Source organism: Gavia stellata, chromosome 8 (assembly GCF_030936135.1).
Source record: "Gavia stellata isolate bGavSte3 chromosome 8, bGavSte3.hap2, whole genome shotgun sequence".
In the NCBI taxonomy this organism is placed as follows: Eukaryota; Metazoa; Chordata; class Aves; order Gaviiformes; family Gaviidae; genus Gavia; species Gavia stellata.
Genome location: NC_082601.1, coordinates 23186611 through 23212172, shown reverse-complemented (window position 1 = coordinate 23212172; position 25562 = coordinate 23186611). Strand labels below are relative to the sequence as shown.

General features: G+C 36.8%; 1 protein-coding gene across 1 annotated transcript in view; it reads right to left on the bottom strand.

Annotated features, from left to right (window-relative positions):
• MYO3B (myosin IIIB) overlaps positions 1-25562 on the bottom strand; it is a 215483-nt gene that overhangs the window by 75212 nt on the left and 114709 nt on the right. The window contains exons 20-26 of the mRNA XM_059820556.1: positions 24367-24514; positions 23970-24123; positions 21934-22022; positions 20265-20394; positions 6030-6109; positions 2913-2933; positions 1793-1870 (exon numbers count right to left, since the gene is read on the bottom strand). Of these exons, the coding sequence (XP_059676539.1) occupies positions 1793-1870; positions 2913-2933; positions 6030-6109; positions 20265-20394; positions 21934-22022; positions 23970-24123; positions 24367-24514 (700 nt within the window). The remainder of the gene's footprint in view (positions 1-1792; positions 1871-2912; positions 2934-6029; positions 6110-20264; positions 20395-21933; positions 22023-23969; positions 24124-24366; positions 24515-25562) is intronic.

Here is a 25562-nt window from a genome sequence, read left to right as displayed (position 1 = left end):
TGACAAAAAACTGCAATGCAACTATTTAAGCAGGAGTTTTGTAAACAGTATGTAATGCTTGATTATATTTTAATCTGTAATGTTAATCTGTACTGATCTTTCATTAATTTTTAGGCTTTTGGCTAAAACTCAGAACCTATTACAAGTTTTCAATTGTAAAAAAAAAAATTACTATTCTAGTTCTTATTTCTTACTTCTTATACCTTTCTCTTCGTCTCTCCTTATACCACGTTTCTGTAGTTGAAGAAGGCCCATATTAAAAAAAAAAAACTAATTGAAAAATGTCCTAACTATAATTCTACTGCAGGCACATTTGACCAATCAAATACCCCCAGATATTTGAAGAACAAGCTTTACTGTGAAACAGAAATTCACAGAAAATCATGGGGAAAGGGTTGCATCAGTTCAGTCCTCTGCTTAAAGAGAACACTAGATGCATCTGTACCATTTCAGGCACAACTCTGCTTATTCCATTTTTCTGAATCACTGAGGATATAGACTGCACAATCCCCTGGACAATCTACTGAAGTGCTACATTTTCATGACTATTCATAATGTTCTTAACATCTAACCTAAATCTTCCTGCTGAAATGTAGGCCCATTACTTTTTTTCCTATCCACCCTGGACATGGAAAACAATTTATTCCATTGCATTTTACACTAAAATGAAAAAAGTGTGATCAGATCATATATATCTGCTTTTCCAATGACTCCTCTGAATACTGATACTTCTACTCTATCCTCACCTCATTAATCCACTGTACGATGAGCATTTGTTACAAATACACTCAACCTCAAAAACATGTACAATTCCAAGCTGACTGTGGTCACTTTGCTGTAGGCTGCATCCATATTATGGTGTACTTTCACACTCAGTCCCCCACTCCACCTTTTTTTTTTTTTTACAGTTCCTACACAATTGACATCTGTGTAGTTCTTTGCAGAAGCACTCTAAATCCACACTTGTATTACTAGACAAGTCTGAATGTGTGTCCTTGTACCCTCCACACTGAGGCACCATCTCAGTATACATCAGCTTCCTCTATGCCTTTTCTCACACTACTTTGCATGACAAAGAAAACAGGTATTCCTACATGGCATGAATCTTTGACCCACACTGGCTAGCACAGCACTGTGAACTTCCCCATTCTGCATGGTACAAGTGCAGCCCAAGGACCAACTGCTCAAAACTTTCCCACTCTGCAATGACAGCAAGAAAAAAACATTAACCAACAGCCTTGGATTGGCAAGTGGGTTTCCTGACTCCTCACCTTCCAGCTCCAACATTCTTAAAGCCTTTTCCTTACCTGTTTGATTTAAACACACATGCAGGATATGTATTACCCCAGACAGGATTACTACTGATAAAATGTCAATCCATATGGTTTATAAACATACTTTCAAAAGATGGATTGTTTTTACTTATTAGCACAAATGACAAATCTTAATCTTTAAAAGTAGGTATACCTGAGCTTTCGAAAAAATACGAAGAGTTTAGTAATGACAGCTATTTTATGTGCACAAAATCAGTTTTCTGTTCATAAAGAGGCCTGTTCTAGACCTCCAGCATTTTAGATGGAAATAGTTTAGACTCTAGATTCTGTTATCAATGTATTTGGTGAAATTATAAAAGTACAAGTATGAGGAAACAAAAAGAAAAGGAGCAGAATAAAAAACACAGAACAGAATAAAAAAATTCTCTTATCATTCTCCCTGATGTTGCAATCCCACAAGTATTTTAGATATATCTGTTGTTCTTATCACCAAAATGTTTACAATTTAACTTTTGTACCCTAAAATAGGAAGCCATAGTTTGCCGCTTCATGTTAGTTGTTTCGTCAGGGTGTCGCATAACCTCCATCGTGTCAACCTGGAAGATGAAACTCAGATGTTAGAGCTGTTCCAGAAACGCTGCAGACCCACCCCACCTTGCCCATGAAAGCTGGGTTCAGTTTTTGTTGTGATCATTCCTTCAGGCGTGACTACTTCAGAGTACTTTATCAGAGGTAGGAAGGCCAGCTTCTAACAGATGCAGGACACGCACTGATTTCAGAGAGAGCTGTAAGTGTTCTGAATGATTTCACATTTTTGTTATGATAGTATAACACTCAGTCAATGAAGCAGCTGTCAAGATGCAATACCTTATGAACTGATTTCTAAAAAGCATTCCTCTTATCACCACTACAATGAACTCCAGCAGGTCTTATTTTCTATGTAAGAAGAAAGAGTTACCATTTTTGTAATGACCAGGAAATAAATTGAGCTGCCTCATTTTGCTCACATATGGAAAAAACATTGTTGTCGGATAACAAGTGGCAAACAAAGTAGGTCATCTCAGAATGTATAAGTCTTTTCTTTTCTGCTGTTGTGGTTACTATTAATTACTTTAAACTGCCATTTTGATGCTAAGAATTTCAGCAAACTTACTCTGCTGAACTGCCATAGCTTCAAATACCGCTTTTTCAGCATTTCAGAAGTGTTATTTTTAGACGGTATACATGGACAGCAAACATATTGCTCCTTGTATATTTTAGCTATATTGTCAGTACAGATGTTCTTATCAAAATAAAACCAGAATTTATGAATGAGTATAACCATGGTTACCAATCACAAGCAGATTGTGTTGCTGTATTACAGCTCAACAAAATTAAAGAAAATCAACCAGCATCCTGTTTGCATGGAGCATTAACAACATTTTAGCATTCACTTGCTTTGTGGCAGTTTACCATCTGCTCTGACCAGGTGGCATTTGTATAAACCAGATAATGCTGTTGTCAGCACCTGTGCTACACTTCCTGGACTTTGCTCCATACGATCATTTCCAACACTCACTGACTTAAGACCACTCTTCTGAACACTAAAAGTAATTGCTGAAAGATTACAGTACTCAATAAAGTAACTGTGTCTCTTACCTTCAGGAGATATTTAGGAGACTGCATGCAAAATATAAAGGAAATGAAGCACTAAGTAGTAATAGATCAAGAAAATGGACTTTGTGTGGGGGAAGAAATCAAAGGAAAACTTGTGAAGACAGGATTCAGAATACAGATGGTACGAAGGGAGAGAGATTTCCATAAGGGTGACCACAAAAACTTCAGTGTGTTTTTGTAATCTGTGATGTTCTAGCCTAGAGTGGTGTACATGCATTAGTACACATCTCAAACTAACAGATGAGAAAAAAAAAAAAAGATGCAGTTTGATTTCAGTTTTAAGAATGTTAACAGAAAAGTCTGTAATACATCCCAGAAAAAATGCCTTATCAGCACAGATAACACCAAACATCTTAAGAGGTCACCTGACAAGGTAAACATCAATGACCTAATCAGAACAGCAGGCACGTCAATGGGGAAGGATATGGGAATGTTTCAAAACTATCTTGGCAATACAGCTGCTTTTTGAGAATTGATATCTAAATCTCTAGTAAAGGTCAGGTAGAAGACAAAAGCCATACCAGTGAATATTGATAGTAAGTTCAGAATAACTGGTAACATTTAATGTTAAAAGACAGACAATTTAATCACAAAGAACACCAAATCAAGAGCAAAAGCAAATAGTTTGATGATTGCACTGAAGCCAAATGCCCATAAATTTGAGCTTCTAAATTGGATTCTTGTCTGTCTAGAAAAGCAGAGACTCTTAGTGATATTGTTGTTGGAGGTTCAGCAGTCATGATCTCTCAGTCATATCTGGAATATCTGCTGGCCAATAAAGGGTGATCTTCTGCTCTACCTTTTGGACAGTAGGATACTGTAAGCATCTCCTTTTCACAACTGCTTATTTTCACCAAACCTGTAGAATCTTACGATCTTTGAGACTGCCACTCTGTCAAATATGGTTTACTACAGCCTGCTGGGTTCACAAGGGTTTGGTTTTGTTTTGGTTTTTTTTTGGGGGAAGGGAATAAACACACAGAAAGACAGATGGTCAGAAACACTCACAGAGGAGATGTAATACACTTTTTCTCGGAAAATCAGGGTAAAACCAGTATTGTAAGATACCTTTTTCTACGTATGGAGTCGTAAATTCAGATCTGTGCAATCTGTAAGGACTAGGATCAATTTCCAAATCTTTTTGACAAGAAATATTTGAAGTTTCCATTAGAAAAATTCTGATAGACCCTGAAGCTGGGGAGATTTTCCTGTAAGAATTTTTGGAAGTTTTGTCTCTGATTAATTTATTACATTGCATGTCTATGAAGCCATGCAGTTTTATGGTAGGGCAATAATCGCATGTACAACAGGCAATAGGCTTTATCACAACTGGCTTGGTAGAAAATGATAGAACATAATATGAATGTCATGATATAATCTTGTGTTTTAAATCACTAGCTACTCTTTTTAAACTAAAATGAAGAATATTTCAACTGTTAAGTCACATTTTTACATGACAGTAGTAGTGACGTACAATATACATTTATATGATTACAACTGAAATGGAAAACAGCTTAACCTACAGAAGACAAACTGTTCCGTCACTAAAAAAAATTGCTTATAACAGTTTTGAAACAATATTAAAAGAATGATTTATGATATCATGTCACCTTATGAAGTCACTGGAAATTATTACTTTCACATATTGACCACACCTGCTGCTGGCATGGTATAAAATACAGTAAAACCAAAAAATACGTTAAGCAAAAAAGCTCGTAAATTAAATAATAAATTAAAATTTCCAAACTTCCAAACAAAATTATTATGTTCGGATTTTTTTAACAAATTCTAAAATATTAATTTAAAAACTTTTTCCTGAAGTTGTTTTAATTAGAAGTTTCATGAAATTATAAGAAAGAACTTTTTTCATCTAGAAACTATTTCAGTTAACGTTTTCCGAATAGTGCTGCACTTATACCTGTCTTTTAGCTCCTTCTTTAAAAATTTGAAGGGCAAGTAAAAACCACGTAAACACTACTTAATAACTGATCGTGTTTATTAAAGCTCTAAAAAAGAACTGCTCTATTCCATTCCAGCTGTATCAATAAAATGCATGCTTAGAAAGCTTATGCTGAATATAGCTGTATGTGGAAGACAGCATGTGTATAATACAAAAAAATTGGAAGGGCCATTATCTGTCCTTCAGCACTGAAAGCGTTTATACCAGAGAGGAAATAAAACTCTGAAATCCACATCTGTATTTGCAGGTACAGTGAAGGATATAGATGTCTGGGTGACATGAATTACTGTATCAACATTTGAGCATGAGCTCCTAATAACAGGAGAGAATGAAAAGAAATAGAAAACCCAAAACATAAAATTCTGTAGACTTTTGAACAGTTGCTGTTACCACATTTGTTTTTAAAAATTATTGTTTGCTTTGGCAGTAAAAAGACACACACACACACCCCCCCAACTAAGCTAACTCTAACAGTACTACTTAGGAAGCAGGGAGGGGGTGTACATGCTATCAGCTTGAGGCATGAGAGTTTTCCTCACAAATTAAGTGTACTCAGTTGGCAACACATCCTATTAACTGCCATAAAATTACCCCATCTTTTTGCAATTATGCCACATACTTTTATGGCAAAATTCAGCAGTATTTAAATTCTACAGTTCTCCATTTTAATGAATAGTGGGTTTGCCGAGTCATTCTTTTCTGGTCATCTATCAGTCACAAGTGTCCCCTGGTTTTTCACTTGCAAGTTGAATAAAAAAGGAGCAGATCATTTTTTTATTTTGCCTATCATACTGTTAAACACATTATTCAAATTTATCTCTTTCTAGGCCAAAATTGCCAGAGGAAAACCTTGACACCAATGAAGTAAAGAGGAATATTGCTATCAAGATCAATGTAACTGAGATTTCACTCCAAAAGTTTAAAGATTAAGTAGTAGTAAATTGATTCTTCACTGGATTCTACAATAGGATCCTCACTAAAACCGGAAACAGTGCTCCCAACTGAGGTGCATGTTTTCTGATATTAAGGCAGACTCTCATTTGGTTAGAACCTCACTGTATACCTACATCAGCTAAGTCATAGTCTCGCTGTAATATTTTATGAACAATTGTGTGTCTTCAAAGGGGAACATCACTAACCTTGATACGCCCAGCACTAAGCTGTGAAGGCAAAGACCTAGATGCTGCTGTCACTCTGGCTCTTGCTTGTGCCAAGTTACCTGTTCAAAAAGAAAGAAATACATACTGCAAAAGCTGTTCAAGAAGCTTAGCAGGGCAAAATTTGTATGGTGGAAAATCAGTTTGTACAATAGTACCAAAAATAGCAGACACCACCACACTTCTTCCACACCCCGCTCATTACCATTTGTGCCTGCAGAGCATTCAGCACGGGCATGACAGAGTGCAGTGTTGATTTAAAAAGGAGGAAAAAGTCAGTGATAAGGTGGTATGTCACTGACCTTAGCTACTGAGCTGATGAAAACAACGACAGCAGAAAGGCATACAGCTCAATCACTAGTAATCAATTTCTCTGTGACTCAATGAGAGATTTAAAAGAGAAAAAGACAGCAGAAACAATCTTGTTTCTATGAAATCATGTGGATCCTGAAGTGTTTAGACAGCATCTTAAGCTCACAAACTAATGAAAGAGATGAGAAAATGATAAGAAGGTATCTTTTTTTGACCTTTTGACATATAGGCCTGCTTAATCCACAATCTTATTGTCCCTTGGGGTTTTTAAAGACTGACTCAATTCCGCAGGCAAAAACATATTGTGGTGTCAACTGAAGACGAGTGCCTTTTTTTAAATGTACAGTATGACATGTCCTAAACTTTTTCCTCTGTACCTGTAGAAAGCCAAAGTCATCACAAAATAGCTTTTCAAAATAAAGGCTCAGAGAAGAGAGAGGAAGTGATACAGGACTGTGCATATGCAAGACACTCTGTATATTTCAAAGTTTTAGCAAGTCTAGCACAAGATGTCCAAATGTTTTCTCTGGCTATATCTTCAGAGGCTAAACTGTGATTAATAGCATTGAAAGAACCCTTTGAAGCAGGATTGGTGACATCAAAGCCCTAATCCATGGGTGGCAGGATTTTTATAATGAGTGGGAAGCATTTTAACACATTTCAAAGGATTTACAGCATGAATAAACAATAGGCCTCTGCAGATGTACCACACACCTTTCAGAACCAGAACACATAAATAAGTGTCCATTTTAATTTAAATGTAAATAAAGTGTTAACACTTCTTTCAGATGCTAAGTGCCTTGTTTGCATCAACTCCAGTGTTTAGCTGTTTGCTTTACAGAAAGCCAGTAACTCTAAACAGTCTTCAGAGTTTTGCTAAACTATATATTACATAACTGGTAAGGAGGGAGGATGGGAAAAATTAAAACCAAGAACACTTAATCGCTGGTAATTATTTCATAAGGGAGCAGAGCAAACCTAGTGTCTGCATAACACTGAAAGGAACTTTTGCTCTAACTTTCCTCCCAACAAGAAAAATACCAGTCCCCTGAAAACAGTCTGGTGGTCAGCACTCAAACACAGTAATGACATTCTTTGGAGTGATTTAAACATTCTGTGTTCATTTAAAAAAGTATTTATCTTTTCAGCTGCTGACACTGGGATTGACACAATGCTGCAAAACTGGCACATCATTTCCAGCTATGACAGTGTATTTACCTGACAGTCTAAATCACGGTGCAGAACACAAGGTATGTCCATGTTTTTGGAAACTGCTTTAGGCTATACGGTGTAGGTTAATGAGAATTGCAACTGTTTTGAAAATCTTGTATATCTATACAGACACATGGTACAAACAGTATATACATGTATCCCTCCATGGTTAAAATGAGGACTTTAACGAGCAAGTAGTTGGTGAATTTCTTTTTCTCTTAGCTGTAATTTTGGTATTTTTATACATTAGAAACTACTCTCTTGTGCCTTTTTTGGCTAAAGTAGACCACCTGGAAAGGTTGTTTTTGGCTAGGCTTCAGATTAGCAAGTCTAAAGCTTGAAAGCCTTGCACTGGAGAACCGATGACACAACATGGGATAAAAAAGGGGAGTTGGAAGAAGAAACAAATTTGAATCAGATTGTTTAAAATGACTGAAGTTTTGTTGCATTTTATAACAAGTTACAAAACTCTATTAACCAAATAAAATCTAGAATGATAAGATAGTTGGCTCAAGGTTCACGACACTCACTGCTGGCATTAGGTTTCTAGGGTTTATAATTAATATCCCTGAGCTTTCCCTTCGTTCCTCATGCAAAACTAAAACTAAACTTAACATTTCTGATCTGGAAAACAAAGCAAATAAATATACGTTTTTATTAATCAAAAATCCTTAATGACTTTGCAAACCAAAAAAACTCCCAAAGTGCTCAGTTCCTACTTAAAAAAAAGAAAAGCTTTACATATTGTGATTTTGTTCATTAGTTACTTCCTTCTAGGAATGGATTCTTATCTGTGCTTATTTCGTGTGTCAAGTGAATTCCTATGTAATTACTAACTACTGAATTGTAGCATCAGATGAAATCCATAGAAAAAAATGTTATTAGGATTTTCTTTTCCAGATCAAACCAAAATGATGCTTCAATAAAAGTTTGTGAATTAGTCATCTCAAGTAGTTCATGTTCAGGAAAATAACCACATATCTTTAACATGTCTAAGCCATTAAAACTAAGAAACAGAACAAATGTGGTTTGAAAATTAGTCTACATAATAAGAAATGTTTCACCCAGAGTTAGCATGGTGTTTATAGTCAGTAAACATTTGGTACCTGTCCCTGCATTCGATTTTCATTTACAATGTCATTTATTACTTTACACACCAAAAATAATTAAATGTTTTTCCACTTTGTGAAAAACATCAATATTTGAAGAACAAATGTTTTTAGATAATAACATAGCCAGTTAAAACTGCCATGGGTTCCTTGAAAAGTTAAACTGGTTAAAGGTTAAAAGACTGCACTGTGCCTTTCAGAAGTCTAGCTTCACACCTATTATATGGTCAACACGTTAGAGAAAATACAAGTGACATCCACGTAGACTTAAATAAAATACTACCTATATCAAATCAAACTCGATAAAATGGACCAATTAAGCGATTTAAAATCCTCTCAAAATTTTCTTAGGGTTTTTTTTTGGAAAAGGCATTCGGGGCTGGGGGGGAGAAGTTAATGGTTAAAATTAGGATGAATCTGTTAAACATGTACATGTTCCGTTTTATTCACATACATCTCCTTTTCAGTTTAACAGGACTGCTCGTCTGAAAAATTAAGGCTCCTACGTACGTGTCTGCCGGATCAGAGACTAAGGTCTCGGGGATTTATTTGTATCAGTGGGGGAGTCAGTCAGCCCCAATGTTTCTCTTTTTTCCCTCTGTTCCATAAAGTTAGGAATGTCATTAATACTTTGAGAAGTTTCCATCGTTACAGTTTGTGAAATGCTTCCAGCAGAAAGAAGTAGCAGCACAAAAATCTATGCACTCACTGGCTAAGCTCACTGTGCCAATGCTCAGCAAAACTCTTTTTGTCTTGAAGCTGTATAGGAGATCTCGCATCTCTACAAACATTCTTCACTGATGCCTCACTTCAGCTAGGTGAGAAAGACCATACTGTCAAAGTATGGTATCTCTTCTATTATGCAAAGCCAAGCACGAGAAGTTTTGAAAGTATTTCAAGTATTTACACAGCACAGAAAGAAGAAATGGGTTTTCTTTTTTCAGGTTGGACTGTGGAAGTGCTCTCTAGATCTCAGAAATGACTAGTCAGCATTCCTGGCTTCTCAGTTGCATCCCTGGCACTTACTCACTGTGTGATCTGGCCAAATTAATGATTTGTCCAGCTGTTGACTTTCCATACTAGTTAGGAAAAGTACACTCTCTGGCTGGATGTTCTGATGTTACTTACAGTTTGTCAGTGCTTCATTATTCTTTGGTGATGGGTTCTATAAGTAGTATCAAGCATATATTAGTAATATTAGCACTGTATTTTGGTTATGTCTGCACCTCATTTTGGTTATGTCTGCAATAGATCACTCCTCCCAAAGTGAGAGCATGCCAGGTAAGAATTACATTAAGCTTTGATAAAATGTTTAGTTTGTGAAGTGCAAATGACTTACAGAGAAAGAGCCTAACGACAATGTCACCTTACTGCACAAGCTGTACCAGGGATATTCCTATTACATAGAGGGCACAGTACAAGCTCTTTCCTTATCCTCATATATTTTATTAATTTCTTTCATGCTTCTGGTTCAGATAAAGAGGGGTTACTTGAAACACCATGTAGATACAGAAATGCTACAGTGCAGTCATATTTCATTGACACTACTTCTAATCACAGCTAAGCACTTGCACTCCAGAAGAGGTACGGAGTCAGACAATGTCTTTGACATACACGTATTCTTCTCTGTCTTTCCTTTCAGTACATTTTATCTAGCCTAAGGAAGTCGACTGCTTATCTCCATAATGCATTTTCATCTTCTGCTACTGTAAGACTAAGCTTTTCTTAGCTCGACTATAAATGAATACATGTACTTTTTTATTGGGTACTAATTTGAATCTGGTCACTGACTATGAAAACTCTATTCTTTCGAGTCACTGAAATAATTTGAGCTAATCTTGTGCAATAAAAAGCTAAGAATCCAATTTTCTCATATACTCACATATTTTACACAAGACTATATTTATAAAAATACTGTCTGTGGAATACAACTGTCAATACAGACACACTTCCACTGCTGCTTATTCTGAAAAGCGAAACACTTTACTTCCTAATCAGAATAAGTAAATAAATGAGAAATAGTATTTCCAAAATCAGATCCATATTACAAAAGAGAATCTGATAACCACGAAATCTGATAACCATGAAAACTTAGTGATAGTGAGGCCCACCTGGGAATAACCTAATTATGAGTAATTGCTTCAGGAGCAAAAAAGATGCACTTTTTGCCCCAGATTATTTGAAATGAAAAATCCATGCCATAGTGAACTGACAAATTCTGATCCTGATTCTCAATTAAACTAGAGGTTTATTTAGTCTTATTAGAATGAAGTAGACATAGAACATGTTTACAGATACTTAAAAGTTTTACATTGCTAGACGGGGAATGGAGAACCTGAGTATAAATTCAGTGCTGCTATGCTTCCTACTGCATACATCACAAACACTTCAGTGGTCACTTCCCACATTAGTAAGGCACACACAGCATGATGTTTACAGCAGCAAATAAAACTTTGCTTGTAAGCATCATCGCTGCTATGTTTACGTATTGTTTTAACACAGTAGGTTAGTAGACTTCTTGTAGAATGCAAGGGAAGAAAGACACTGACAGCAGCTGAGATGAAACGAAGGTCAAACTGCCTACTATATTCCAAGATATGTAGATATATGATGTCAGTAAGAAAGGTCTTAACTTTTGCCCTTACCTAGTAAAGAAGAACAGATTATGGTATATAATTAGTTAGTGGTAGTGCCCAAGATATTTTTAAAACACAACCTTAACAGCTACTTTAAGCAACATGCCCAATTTTCCAGCTAAATTGAATCAGACATGCGTAGCCATCTACTCAATTGGAAGTGTGTTCACTGAAATGCAGACACTTCCTGAAATATCACAGGCACATAAATGATCATAGGATACACAAGCAAACCTTACATGATTCTCAGAACATCATAGTCCCATCACATGAACAAACTTACAGACAGTGGGCAAAGCACATATACTATAGCCTGATCACATGATAAGACAGGTTTCCAGGCACAGGACAAGGGAGGCTCACGTAGTTCTGGAAAAGAGGGTGGCAGAGGAGGAGTGGATTGCCTGCTGGACAAACTCTTTATCTGGCCACAGGCAGATCGGCATAGGTTGGGCTCCTCTGTCCAAACACAGAACTAATGATAGGAGTGGCACACTAAGTGCAGCTGAGAGCTAACTATCTGAAGCTGCATCTAGACAAAAATGAAAAAATGAAAAATTGTTTGGAAAAAGCAATTAGAAGTTATAGTATAAGCAATGCTGGAGTTTTCTACTGCTTGATGTCCAGCATTTTTTTAGTCAGGTCTATAGCCTGACTCACTGGAGACCTGACTAACTGGCTAGAGACTGACTGACAGGCTGACCACAGCCTGATCTGGTCTGTCTCCCAGCTGCTGCATTACAGAACAAAGTGGCTCAGCTTTTTATGACTTATACATTGTCAGAAGACACGTGTCATTTCTTTCAGATAAGGTCCTTAGCAACTTCCATCCACACCTTTAGTAGTGTATGATTTGATGCTGTTGTATGTAACCAACTCAGGACAACAAACCTTGAAATCTCTGGGGAACAGCAGACAGTGCAGAATGCTGCAGTCTGTGTCACTGGCAAAGTACCTCACCATCAACACAAGGTTTTCTGTTGCCCCAGCAGAATGCCGTGGTTCCTGTACCACATCTGTAGCTGATATTAGAAAACAACCTACAGAGGTGTATTTTCTGTGAAGGCTTCATTGTTGAGGAATTCTTCATTAATTTTCAGCATTACCCAAACCCCTCTTATTCTAATTACCACTATTCAGGACAGACAAGAAGTTTATTTCTTCTTCCAGAGGTATGTGGAAGAATACTTCTAAAAGCATATACAGGTTGAAAATATGGTTACCACACATCCTGATTCAGCTCTGGTCTCCCTCAAAGGTTGACATCCTTTCTCTTGCATGTTATGTAACATTTTTCCCCCCAAAATCATATATGCTTTACGTAGAAAAGTAAGTTTGATTATGAAGAACATGGTAGTTATCTCAGTATTTTATCTATGCTCCCTCAGCAACATGAACCAACAGCAAGCATTCTGGTAGCTCACACTTCAGCATTTTGTCTCTGATGATCTCAGGACTGTCCTCAATCACTAATTAAGCTTCACAGTACTCGGCTTAACCTGAGGCCAAAATAATTTTCTACAAGAACAGTGAATAAACAGGAAACCCAGGAGAAGTCAAGAGCTGTGATTTCCAGCCCACTGTTTGTATTTACAGAGTATGTTCCCTCTCCATACAATACATAAAACATTTTATGGTATATATTCCATCACTTAGGACCTGCTGCTGAAGCTGCTCCATACATACACTGTCTGACCAAAATCCTACTAAAGCCAGTGAAGATACCCAGTGAATTCAGGGGTAAAAATTCAGGTATAAAGATGTTACTGAAAGCACATGGAATAAAATGGAGAAACATTTTCTCTGACCTCACTACAATTATCAGTCTTCTCAGTGGTTAAGACCCTAAGCTAGACAGGATAAAAATGGTGTCAAAACCAGGTTTTGACACTTCAAGAGAAGAGCTGTCTTTTAAAAGTCTTACTTTAGGATAAAACATGGTTACAGAACTTTATGAAACTCCCAGGCCTCCCCATTTTTGAAATCTAGGCATTAATGATGTTGACTACTAATTTAATCAAGTTTCAAAGGCTTCTCAACTGAAAGTTTGTTCTTTTGGATCTCAGCCCTTCCATATATTATCACAGATAGCACAAAATCAGTTATTTTTGTGGTAATTCAAAACATTATTCTCATTTATATTTGTATCTCCACACTTAATGAAACAAATACCCATTCATACAAACACACACAAATGCATTTTCTGTCTTTGACACACACTGTGACCTGCTGTCCAGGCAGTTCAGTTATAAGCTCTCCTACATCAAGCCAAGTCAGGTTGGATTAAGTAAGACAAATTGAAATAATAAGAGAAAAGATAAAGCTGGTTTAGTAAAGTACTGACCTTTACAGTTTGTTGTAAGGTGAAAGAATAAAAGTACAAAATCATAGTAAGACAGCACTCTCAGAGTATGAAATACTCTGAAACAAATACACAAAATCCAGCACAGACTCAGAGGTTTGTTTTTTACCAACTACATTCATCTCTTAGATACATTAACCCCTAATTCAATTATTTTGAAAGAGTGGGAAATATAAGCACGTTTTTTGTAAAGGATACACAAAAAACCATTATGGATATTCAAACCAGCAAGGTTATCTGAATATTCAACAAATTTATCTGCTCTACAAACTCACTAGCAAATTTAAAAATAATTGCTCTTCTAGGAGTTGATCTTGAGAGCTACTGAATATATCCAATGATGTACCGTGCATCTTTGACACAGTTTGACCTTACAGGACATAGTGCCTGTAGAAACTGCCTTGTAAACTACTCATTAAAAGAATTACTGTATAACATTCTCTGAATATTTCTCTATTTAAATTCTGTATATGCTGCACAGTGAGATCCCACAGTCTACTAGTTAATATTAACAACAGTAACATATTCTGTGTAATACATCTTTTGCTTCCTCAATACCAACACATTTTTAATTTAATTAGCATACAATGAAGTGTTAAGATGAATTCTTGCTCACTACTGTGAGAGAACGTTCATCATAGAATTGAGAAGTTAGGCTAGAAACATGAAAATTGAAAAGATATCTCCTCTCTTCTGAGAGAAAGGTAAAGAAAAATTATTCTCAAGATTTCTTCTACAGAGAATGGTGTATTATGAATCAAATCAGCAAGCTCACCAAAATCTGTTCTTAAACTTGCCCACTTGTACATTTTTTTAGGGTTCAATTTGCAAGCACTTGGAGACAAAAATTCTTTTCCCTTTGCCCATTTTCATTACAATGTGATCTGTGAAGTCTCATACTAAAAACAGTGGACTTCTGCCCGGGCAACACCCTTTACCGAACATAAACGTGATAAATCTAACTTGACCCTTCTCAGCTGTTGTGCTTACTGCCATGTGCAATTCCAGAGATTCATGGACACTCTTTATTTATAATTGTTGTGTCTTATATAAAGCTTTAGCAGAACTGAGACCTTAACTTTGATCTGATAGATGGTTCTGGATGAGTTCCATTTTTAGGGCTATTTTAGGCCATGTTCTGGATCGTACTGCTAGCAAGTTTTGTGAGTATCTGTGTACTGCATTTGTCCTACAACACAAAACCTTAGGGTATGAAGAAAAAGAAACACTGAACTGTAAAATGTTCAACTGGAAAACTAAATAAAAAGTAAGCCAACACTCTACCTCTCAAATTCAGTTAAGCTACATTTAATTTAGTTTACTGATGTCCCACATCTGCAACCCAGTAAAGTTCACAATTGTTACGTTGCACAGCTGTGGTTTAAAGCCTCTCTTTGCACACAACACACTGGCAGCAAAGCAAAAATTATTAACTTTTATATGCTTTTAACATATGGACCAGTTAGAAGTAGGAAAGCCTCTGTGTCCTGAGTGAAAATATATAGCTTCCATTAACTTGACCCAAATTCTTACAAAATATAAATTCTGATTCATCTTTAAGTAGAGGGATTATAATTACAATGGCTTTGTTTTCAATTCATTTGACTTAGAGTGCCTGCAGTTATCTCTTAGAGGTGCAAATACTAACACAAAAGTACCATTATAAAAAGATTTTATTGTAGGATAAATTAGTAAAATTAAGACGCATTTGAGTCTTTTGCTCTATTGTGATGTGTGGAATTAAGAAGAAAAATCCGCTAAGCTCAAATGGAAACATGCTATATTTTAGTGCATAAGTATGACACACCAAGCCAAGAGACCTGCCACTACCTATCACTAGAGGAAGGGCTTGTACTCAGTGGGAGTGCACAATGACAAACATGACATGTCAAATCATGGTTCCACTGAAAACAATGGCAAAGCATCTATGATTTCAACTGGCCAAGATTTCACTCTATGCCCAGCAGTATCTGTTCATGGGACTGAAATGCAAGAAAATCCATTTGTTTCCCTCAGTTTCTGACTCTTCATGAGGAATCAGCTGCTATCAAAGTTACAGACATTAATATTGAGATAGTACTCTTGTCACCGAGGAGTGGTGAAAAGTAGTTCTTTAAAGTGATTTTGCAAAAAGCCCTAGTTCTTGTGTTCTTTAGTGTGCATAAAGAAAGCGTGAAATATTTTTTTCACATTCTCTCTCAGCACATGGTCCGTTAGTTGTTTGTTTTGGGTTTCTTTATATGAGACATACATTATTTATAATTACTTTTTGTCTGAGGGTTGTAAGCAGGCACAAAGAACACAGACTGAAAATCAGTACTGAGGAGAGGAAATGACCTTCAGGCAGGCTAATTATAATTAATTTGTTTTTGAAAAAATCTATTTTCCTCCTATTTTGGACAAAAAAATTCCCTTGTTAAAACATCACTATCCTAACTCTTCAGTGAAGGTTGTGAAAACTTTCACCCCAGTTCTCTTTGAGAGATTATGCTCAAATATCAAGGCACCATGAACAAGGAGTGTTTATTAGCAATGGATGATATATTGATACCACTTCACTCTGAATGTGTGAGCAATGCCCAATGCTACCAAAATTATTAGACAAGATGTTGCTGTAGTAGTAATGGCACTGAGCTCTCTATTTATTCTACGCAGCCAAGCCCAGCCCATACAGATCCTCGGAGTCAGGGCAGGGACGCCTCCCAGCGTCTCCACTCTGGTCGTGGGAAGGCTAGAGGATTTCCCCTTCCCTCGCTCCAGGTGGCAACTCTCCCTCCCTCTCTCCAACAAGGACCTAAGGCAGAGCAGAGCAACGCTGACAAAAGCTCTAAAGGTCTGTGAGTCATAGAGGGGAAAAAGTCTGCAGAGATTGTGTTTCAAGAGTAGAGAATCATGTTGTGCTGCAGCTCTTCTGAGAAGATGAAGCCCCTCTGGCACACCTCCCTATTGCACCAGCATGATCTGGTCAGCTGGGGAACATAAGGTAAGAGAGAGGAAAAGTGGAAGAGGGACATGCAGTCTCAGAAAGCCCCAGTGGTGCTTTCCTCAAGCAGTCCAATGGTACCACCACTTAAAGGCAATACTGCAAAAATTCTTGAATATCAGGACAGTGAGTCAAATGGTCTGACTCCTCACTGATACCACTAATGAATGTACTAAGGCTCTCCTTAATTTTTCCAATTAAAGCCCTGTTCTCTTACAAAGGGACTCTATTTTCTAGATCACATGATTCCTTTCCTCTCTGATGTTTTAGCTGCAACAGTGATGAACTAGAGACAAACAGGAATGCATTATATCTAAATGGGAACATGCATATTTAACTGGAGTAGTGGCAACTTTTTTTTTTTTTAAGCGCTCTACTTCTCTCTTGTAGTTGGAGTAAATTCTCTTTTAATGTCAGAATATACAGAATTCTCAGCACAAGAAGCTGTGTCTGTAGAAAAAAGTGACAAATATGGAAGCAATTGGGAGAACTGGTAGGTTAAACCAGAATACGTTAATTCAGTTTTGAGGTTAAAGGTCCCTAGAAAGTGCAAACAGATTCCAAAACGTGCCGAACGTGTCTAAGTTTCCACTGAAAGATGACAAAACATGCTGTACACGCTACAAAAGTAGTGCCAGAATGTTTGAGTTCTGGTGTCTCATATCAGTAATTGTGCACTCTCTTAACCATAAATTACTATTACAAATGTATATTTAATATCCTGCTGTTAATTCTGCGCCTTTAAACTACACAGTCTGCTACTGTGAAATAGAAGCATTTGTTAAGAGGGGATAAGTATATTTGATAAATTACAGGGATTAACATGATCTTAAATTAGTAAAAGAATTTAGTCTTTTTAATATTTATTTCCTTGCTGCTGCTCAGTTTTTGACAGAGGAAGACATGACAGTTATATAAATATACTTCAAACAGAGGATCTTCTCAGGGTGGGAAAGGCATCTTTTTGTTCTTACTGGTATTTAATAACTACATTTTGAGTAATTGTCAGACCCATGTTACTAGTCTCAAAATCCCTCTTGCTTCTGGGATAGCACCACCTAGTGACTATTACACACATTGGAGATTGCTGCTTGGCAAAAACCACCTACGCTACGAATTCCAGAGCTAGTTGCAAGCAGATGTGAGAATGTGCTGTCACTCATCTTCAAACAAAACACCAGATATACCGGCAGGAGGCTTATTTCAAGTCAGAGTTACCTGGAAAGATGCAATATGGCTTCCATGTAAATTATTAACTTTCACATCAGCCAGTAATCCACAAAAAGCTGAAGAAAATTGTATCAAGATTATGAATCTTAATCTCTATTTTTTCTGGTTTGCTTTAGGAATGAAGCAGATGTTGGGTGGAGGGAAGAGGGCTAAAAGGCAAGGACAGAGTACGATGAGACAGTTACACAGTTGCTATTCTTTTGTTTACAAAAGCCTCTTTGTAGAAAGTTAAGAGAATAGCATTATCTTTCTTCACTGAGCAGAGATGAAGCAGCATTGCCAGCGATACCTTCTGTTCTCAGCCAAACCTTTTGTTTATCTTGCAAGCTGCCAAAACTAAACCTGGCAACAATCTGATTTTAGAACACAGAGGCCCCAACAGAGGATGTGAGTGCCAATTATATTAGACAGCTGGAAAAAATAGAGCAAAATCACAAAGACTTTAAAAAATAAAAATGACTTAAGGGTTTTAAGCTATTCTTACAACACCATGTACGGGAGCATATGTACAATAATTTTTTTAACAGGAAGTCCTATACCAACTTGACAGAAATACAGACAACACTCAACTTGCTGTGTGCTCTTCATGGAAAGGTAAATGTTCTATAATGGGAGACAGAAAGCATGCAATTCATGTAAATAGGAAACAAGGAAGGAATGTAAGAGACAAAACAAAATAGTGGAAATACACCAACATAGTAACTACACATTACTGCAATGAGAAGTATCTTCATACTAGACTTTTTACGCATCTTGGTAAAACACCCAAGTTCAGTCCTGCTGCCACTGAAAATAACTCTAAAAAGCCAGAAGATGATGAGTTTGCATGAAAGCATCAGCATTCTCATTTAAAAATAGCAGTAAAATCAGAAGTGTAATATTTCCAATAATTGGGACTGATGACTGGGACAAAGCACCTATCTGTTTCATTCTGACAATAGCTCCAAGGTATAAAACAGCTAGTAAAGACGGGTGTGGAGGCACATTTGACCAGATGTGAGCTTTCTTTTTTGCTTTGCTTGATCCATCCAGCATGAGTAAAAGAATCTCTTTTACCAGTTTAACACGGACTCAAATATCAGAAGTAGAGACAAAGATTCTTTGTTCCCGACTTGGGCACAAACCAATCCTACTCCATCTTGAACTATAACTCCCTCCATTTAAGCTTGTCATAGCTGAAAGGAGAAGCAGATTCCTCACTGGGTCCTCACCTCTCAGGGACCTCTAAAAGCATAATTTGAAGGGGGGTAATCCAGAGCCTTCTAATTACAGGAAAAGAACAGAGACATTGCAACAGGAATCTATCCTATGTAGAATATAAACAGGTATTTTGCTATCAGTTTTACATGTGCAAAGAAGGCTCTAATATATGTTTTTTCCAGATGTTCTTTTCTACATAGATATCTCAAGAGAGGTTAAAGGCATCATCAGAGGCTATGACTGGGCTACCGAGGGTCCAAAAATCCCAGACAGAGCAGCTGCACAGGCACGGAATTGCATCTACAGCCCATGTACAATAAGCCTTCACAGCTCTACCTAATGCATGTACAGTTATTTCTACCTAAAAATACAACAACCTCATTTGCATATGTCATATGAAATCACAAGAATTTTGCAATCTAATACAATCAATTGTATTTAGATTATTCCTTAGCATTACATCTTTTTCTTACCCATTATGAAAAAGATACTTCAAAAATGTAGGAAGTATTGAGAGATGTGTACATTTGCTGGTTTGGTTGCACATATACTGCAGAACTATCATTTGTATAGGTCACTGGTATTCTGGCATCTATCCATGGAGTAATCAAACTTCATCGTACTGTCTTATTTAGCTATAGATCTGTGCACATTCATATAAGTCAGTGTCAACAAGCTTCAAATCAACTCAATTAATTAATTCTAGCAGATTAGTATGTGTTTTTTATAATTTGTAAGAAAGTTTATGTATTGCATCAATGTATCTAAATAGATGGATATTACCTCCAAAACAACTTCATCTACATTACATGATTTATGAACTCTAAGACATGGTACATAAGAATCTATCAACTGAGAACTGGTCTTAGTAAAGGACTACGAAGCAAGAAACTCCCATATTCTCATGCTGCTCTAAGAATGAGTTCTTGCCCTACACGTCAGATAATCTCCCTTTCTCTGGAGTGAGGGATGAATCTTGCTGCCTGGGTTTTTTAGAAGAATTCATATCCACATATTTAAAAAATAAAAAAAAATCATAACATTTTAGATATCTAGGAAACTTTAAACAGCAGAGCTGAACAAATTAAAAAAATTTGTCCAGAAACAATTAGAGTTTTAGAGGAGTAGGTAGCTGAAGAGGTTGCAATGTTAGCAAAGCTGTGCAGAAAATACCTGTTTTTGTTAACGGGCTAGAGAACAGCTGCTGAAGAAGTTTGTTCTCTGAAGTTCGCAACACCACCACTACATCAGCAGGAAGAGTGTCTCTGTTCTTCTCAAGGAATGCACAGGCATCATATAATACCTAGCACGGGAAATAGATTCAGAAAAGTTGCCAAAAAGCGTTACCCAAAAACTACTACGTTCTTTAACATGTGAACAGTCAAGATGACCAAGCAGACCAGTTAGTTTAGCTCTGACAAGCCAATAAATTATCTGCAAAGGACATAAAAGTGTACAGCTACAGCAGTGTCTTCAGAATGTGAACTGACTATAAACAGCACCTGTATTCATAGCATATCATTGCACATCAAATTGGGTTAAATGGCTTAAATCATGTTGTATTATGCTTTGTCACGTCAAAACTATGGTATGCATGACGCAATGTAACGGAGATACCTCATTAAAGCTTAAGTTGACAGTTTATGTGTGAAATAAGAAATGGTTCTCAGATGGTCATAATTTATTTGTTGTCTGCACCAAATTTGTGATCTATAACTAGACCTGTTGGAGGAACATGAGTAAGTTGCACCTCCAGGTACATTAAAATAGGCTTCTCACTGCTTTGAAATTGGCAGTAGGAAAACAAAAAATTAATCTATTTCAATTATTTTAATTGTTTTTATTATAAATGAATGCCTGGCTATTTGTATTCATATAAGAATCAGTTAATTTTGCTTAACTCCTTTTTTTTTTTTTTTTAAATTGCAGTAAATTTTTAGACCTATTTTATTATCACTAGCAATATTCCTCTCTAGCCTAATTCCACTGGAGTCCATTAGTTTACACCGAAACTGAACATTCTCTTGCAACAGAGAACTGGCCAGTAGTGTTTTTATGACTTGGCCATTTAGGTACAAAGAATTTACAAAATCTGTGTGAAATTTTACAGTTATTCTTAACAAGCCAGAAAGCTGGACAAAGTTTGCTAGAATGTATCTTAAAATTTTGGATTCTTATAATGAGCCAGAGATGAGACTTCATTGATAACGATATAAAACATGGCTATTTCATTTTGATTTTGTTTATAAACAAAATCTGGACCTGAAATCACAAGCAAAGCTCATGTTACGTGAAACAACTGGACCATTATTCCCTATACTAAATAATACATGAGCTGCTGAGAACAAAAGAAGTTAGGTGCTACAGAGTACACGAAAACATCTGTGCTAGCTAGCTCCAGTCTTTCCAATGCTCTCTATAGGATTTTAAGCTCTATTACAGATGCTGTTTTACATTGCATTTTATCCATATACTTATATACACTCACACACAGAACTACTGTGGCATTCACACGATGTTAACAATCGTGTAGCCTGTTCTGGCCAGAGAGTTGCTCCTTTGAAATTCTTGTAGTAATGGTGTTTCTGGTGCTAGATTTCTTTCAGAATAAAAGGTGGTTACTGTCTACACCATTTGTCAGAGCCCTAAGGACAGGTTCTAAAATGGACTACTACACATGAAAATTTTATTGTAGATTCAAGGTTTCCATAAATTTTATCATTTTGTCTCTTAAAATGAGGGGGAAAAAAAAAAAAAACCCACACAAAGCAGAAACTTTGCATAAAACAAATAATGACCATACCACTGTGATTTGAACTAAGTAAAAATCACATGACCTTACCTTTCCAGCATAGTGCTGAATACCAAATGACAGTTCTACTCCTTTTGGTCTCCAAAAGTATTTGCATCGTAAGTTATCTTCAAATTTATCTAGATATTGAGAAGAGACATTGATTTAGAGTGACTAAGTAACATCTTCATCCTAATTAGGGACAGTTTGCTGCTCAAGAAGCCAGAACTACTATAAACACATGCATTATCAGATTGCTCAGAAAGAGCTGTGTGCCACCTTCTCTGTGCTTTATTCCAAGCTGCCACTTCTGAATGGAACAGCTCATTCTAAACTAGTCCAGTAAGACTGTGTTTCAAATCCCACTGTTTGTGGATAGTTTTGTGCATGGAAAACTATCAAATAAGAGGGGCCAATGAGAAGGTGTGACGACTTCTCATATTTTGCTATGAATTTGCTTATATGTATATATAGGGTTTGGGGTGGGTTTATTTCAACTATGTACGTTGAAAGCTGTGCATACCTCTCGCTTGCTTAAATGCCTATTATTTATATTTTCCCTATATTCCTTTCCCCATTCATTTAGCTTTGTGCATCATGTTTTAAGTATATGTTAATGTCTTCAGGTTGGGACCACCTCTCATTTACCTTTGAACTTCTACAGAAAAAGAAGCTTCTATGTAAAACTTTTTCTGAAGAGGCTGTTTTCTGTGACTACCTCTAAAGAGCTGACAGAAAAAGAAAGACGACTTTGCAAGAAAAACATCTTTTATACCCTGTGATATTTTGTATGCTCTTTAGTATTTTGTAATGAAATTAGTGCTGATACTGTAAAACTTGCTATTATATTTCTTTACCTGAAAAAGCAACTAGAGACCTGAGGCCAGAATCAATTGATAAAATTATCTGTCACATTGTGTAGGTCAAAAAATATTATTAAAATGTTTTTTCAAATGTTAGAATCCATTAATATTTTGTGTTAGGTTTTTCCTTCTGTTACTGTTTCATCAAGCTTGTATTTAAAGCAAAAAGAACTAAGTTTGGAATTTTGGGAACTAATGATTGTCTGGCACACCTGGAGGGGGCAAAATATCCCACCTTGCTGTCTCCTTGAGGGATCCTGCTGTACTATGTACAGATTGCAGTAAGACTGGTCGGCACTGGACCAAGGAAAGTGCCTCTGTGAAACTGTAAGTTCAATATTCAGTATTAACTGATTTATAGGACCCACAGGGAGGCACACAGCTTTTGTACACAAATGAGCACTGGAATGAAACCATAGCATTCATTCTATCTGTGACCTAAATTCAAGTTTCAACTCAGCCCAGCAGAAGTGAAAAATCTTGTACATATATCGTGCAATTTAACAGGCAGCTGTTATTTTTCTCTGACTAACAGTTTGAGTCTCTGCTGCACATTCCATTGAAGGAACTGGAACTCACTGTTTCATATCACAGGGAAAAATGTAGCTCTAGTAAATAAAAGCAAGACAACAGTTTTAAACATGGTATGCGCTGCATATTTTAGAGTTGGCACCAAGATTTGTTAAAATATACATAAAATATGCATGAAGGAAGGGAAATATTCAGCCAGATGGCACACCAGAAATAACACACACTTTCTATTTATGATGAGATAATCTGGAGTGAAGCAGTATTTTCTAATTGGATAAACATGGGCCTAGGAGCCTGGGAGATCTAAATTTTACTCTCAACACTAATGCTGCTCTCAGGGTGGTCCTAGACACAAGATTCTATTATGTCTCAGCCTTCCCTTCAGTAAATGGGGATAAATGCTGCTTCATGTACCTTACATACAGGGAGAAGACACAGGTTATTATTTCCTTGTAACACTGGAGAGACAATAAGCCCTTGACATCTGATATATAAGGTAACTTTTGCAATATAAAAAGAACAGAAAACACATAAGCAGAGAAAAATGATGAAGCACAATGAAAAATACACTTAAAATGTCAAATGAAATGGCACAGCCTCAGCGACAACTAGGCTAGTAAAACCTGAGTAAAGATGTCATTTCGCTCTCTCAAAGTATATTTGTTATTTCCCAGAGTTTTCATTTGCACATACCAACTAAAGTTAGGTCTGTTGCCTGAGGAAATCGACTTTCTTCATCTAGTAGAGACAGGAGACCCATGGGTTTCTGGAGGAACATATCTAGAAGTGGACGGTTGTCCTCATACTCCACTGTAGTAGCATCAATTCCTTCACTCTGATATTCCATCTACAAAGTGACCAGCACAGGTTTAATATTGAACCAGTAAAAGCAACAACATCATTAGGATATTTATTATGCACAGCAATACTCTGTAGGCCCCAACAACATTATTTACAAAAATTCAACTGAAAGATGTAATTATCTTGCATTTAAATCACATACCCGTTTTATAGTTTATAATGTACTCCTGAATATGATCTATGGTTCAGGACAGCTGATTCAAATAGACCTCATCAGAGTTGAATTTACCTGCTCAAGTGCAAAGATATGTTGATTGAAATAAAACTGGATCTGTTCATTAGCAATATTTATGCACAGCTGTTCAAAGGAATTTCTTGCGAAGTTCTCAAATCCAAATATGTCTAGTATCCCAACATTCATCCCATTTTCAGCATTGCTGTATGTGAAAATACAAACCAAGTTCATCATGGGCAACACCAAGTTAAAATAAAAATAAACATAGTAGCTAAGATTGCATAATTGATTCAATCTGCTGCAAAAAGAGAGGAGAAAAAGTGTGTTTGAACTTGCACATTTGTTCAGTATTGTTAACACTTTTTTTTTCCACTTGCTTCTTGCAAATTTCCATGAAGGCAGGAGAATCACAGGTGCACAGGAGCAGACACTTAGCAGCCATATTAAAACAACTACCTGAAAGGGGGTTGCAGAGAGGTGGGTGTTGGTCTCTTCTCCCAAGTGACTAGCGACAGGACAAGAGGAAATGGCCTCAAGTTGCGCCAGGGGAGGTTTAGGCTGGGTATTAGGAAAAATTTCTTTACTGAGAGAGTGGTGAAGCACTGGAACAGGCTGCCCAGGGAGGTGGTGGAGTCACCATCCCTGGAGGTGTTCAAGGAGCGTGTGGATGTGGCATTGTGGGACATGGTTTAGTGGGCATAGTGGTGTTGGGTTGATGGTTGGACTTGATCTTACAGGTCTTTTCCAACCTTAGTGATTCTGTGATTCTGTGAAGTTGTTTCAATAGGCAGATCCCAAATAAAAACTATTGTCTGCTCCTCCAGGCAGACAAAAGGTGTCAAGCTTTAATAGTATGTTTTTGCTATACTCAGTCAAAAGGTAATTATGAATTCTGCTGCTGCTACAAGCTGGGCTGTTAAGAACCCATGTGCTAGCTCAAGTATATTCATACCACAGTCACCACCAGAACCACAAGGGTGGATGAGGACATGTCTATATGATATAGTGAAATGCCAAGTAGAGATCTCAGATCAGAAGCATTTTCACATCACCTAAGGGGTTTATCTTGTTTCTACAAATCTCTACAGCTGTTTGAAAAGACCAAACCAGCCAGATCAGTACCTGGCACTGAAATCATAAGGATGCACAATGTGAACGTTTCTGTAGTTATGAAAAATAAAAAAATCATCACTTACATCTCAAGCAGCAGCGCAATAATAATCCGAGATCTGTATTTATTACTACCTTAC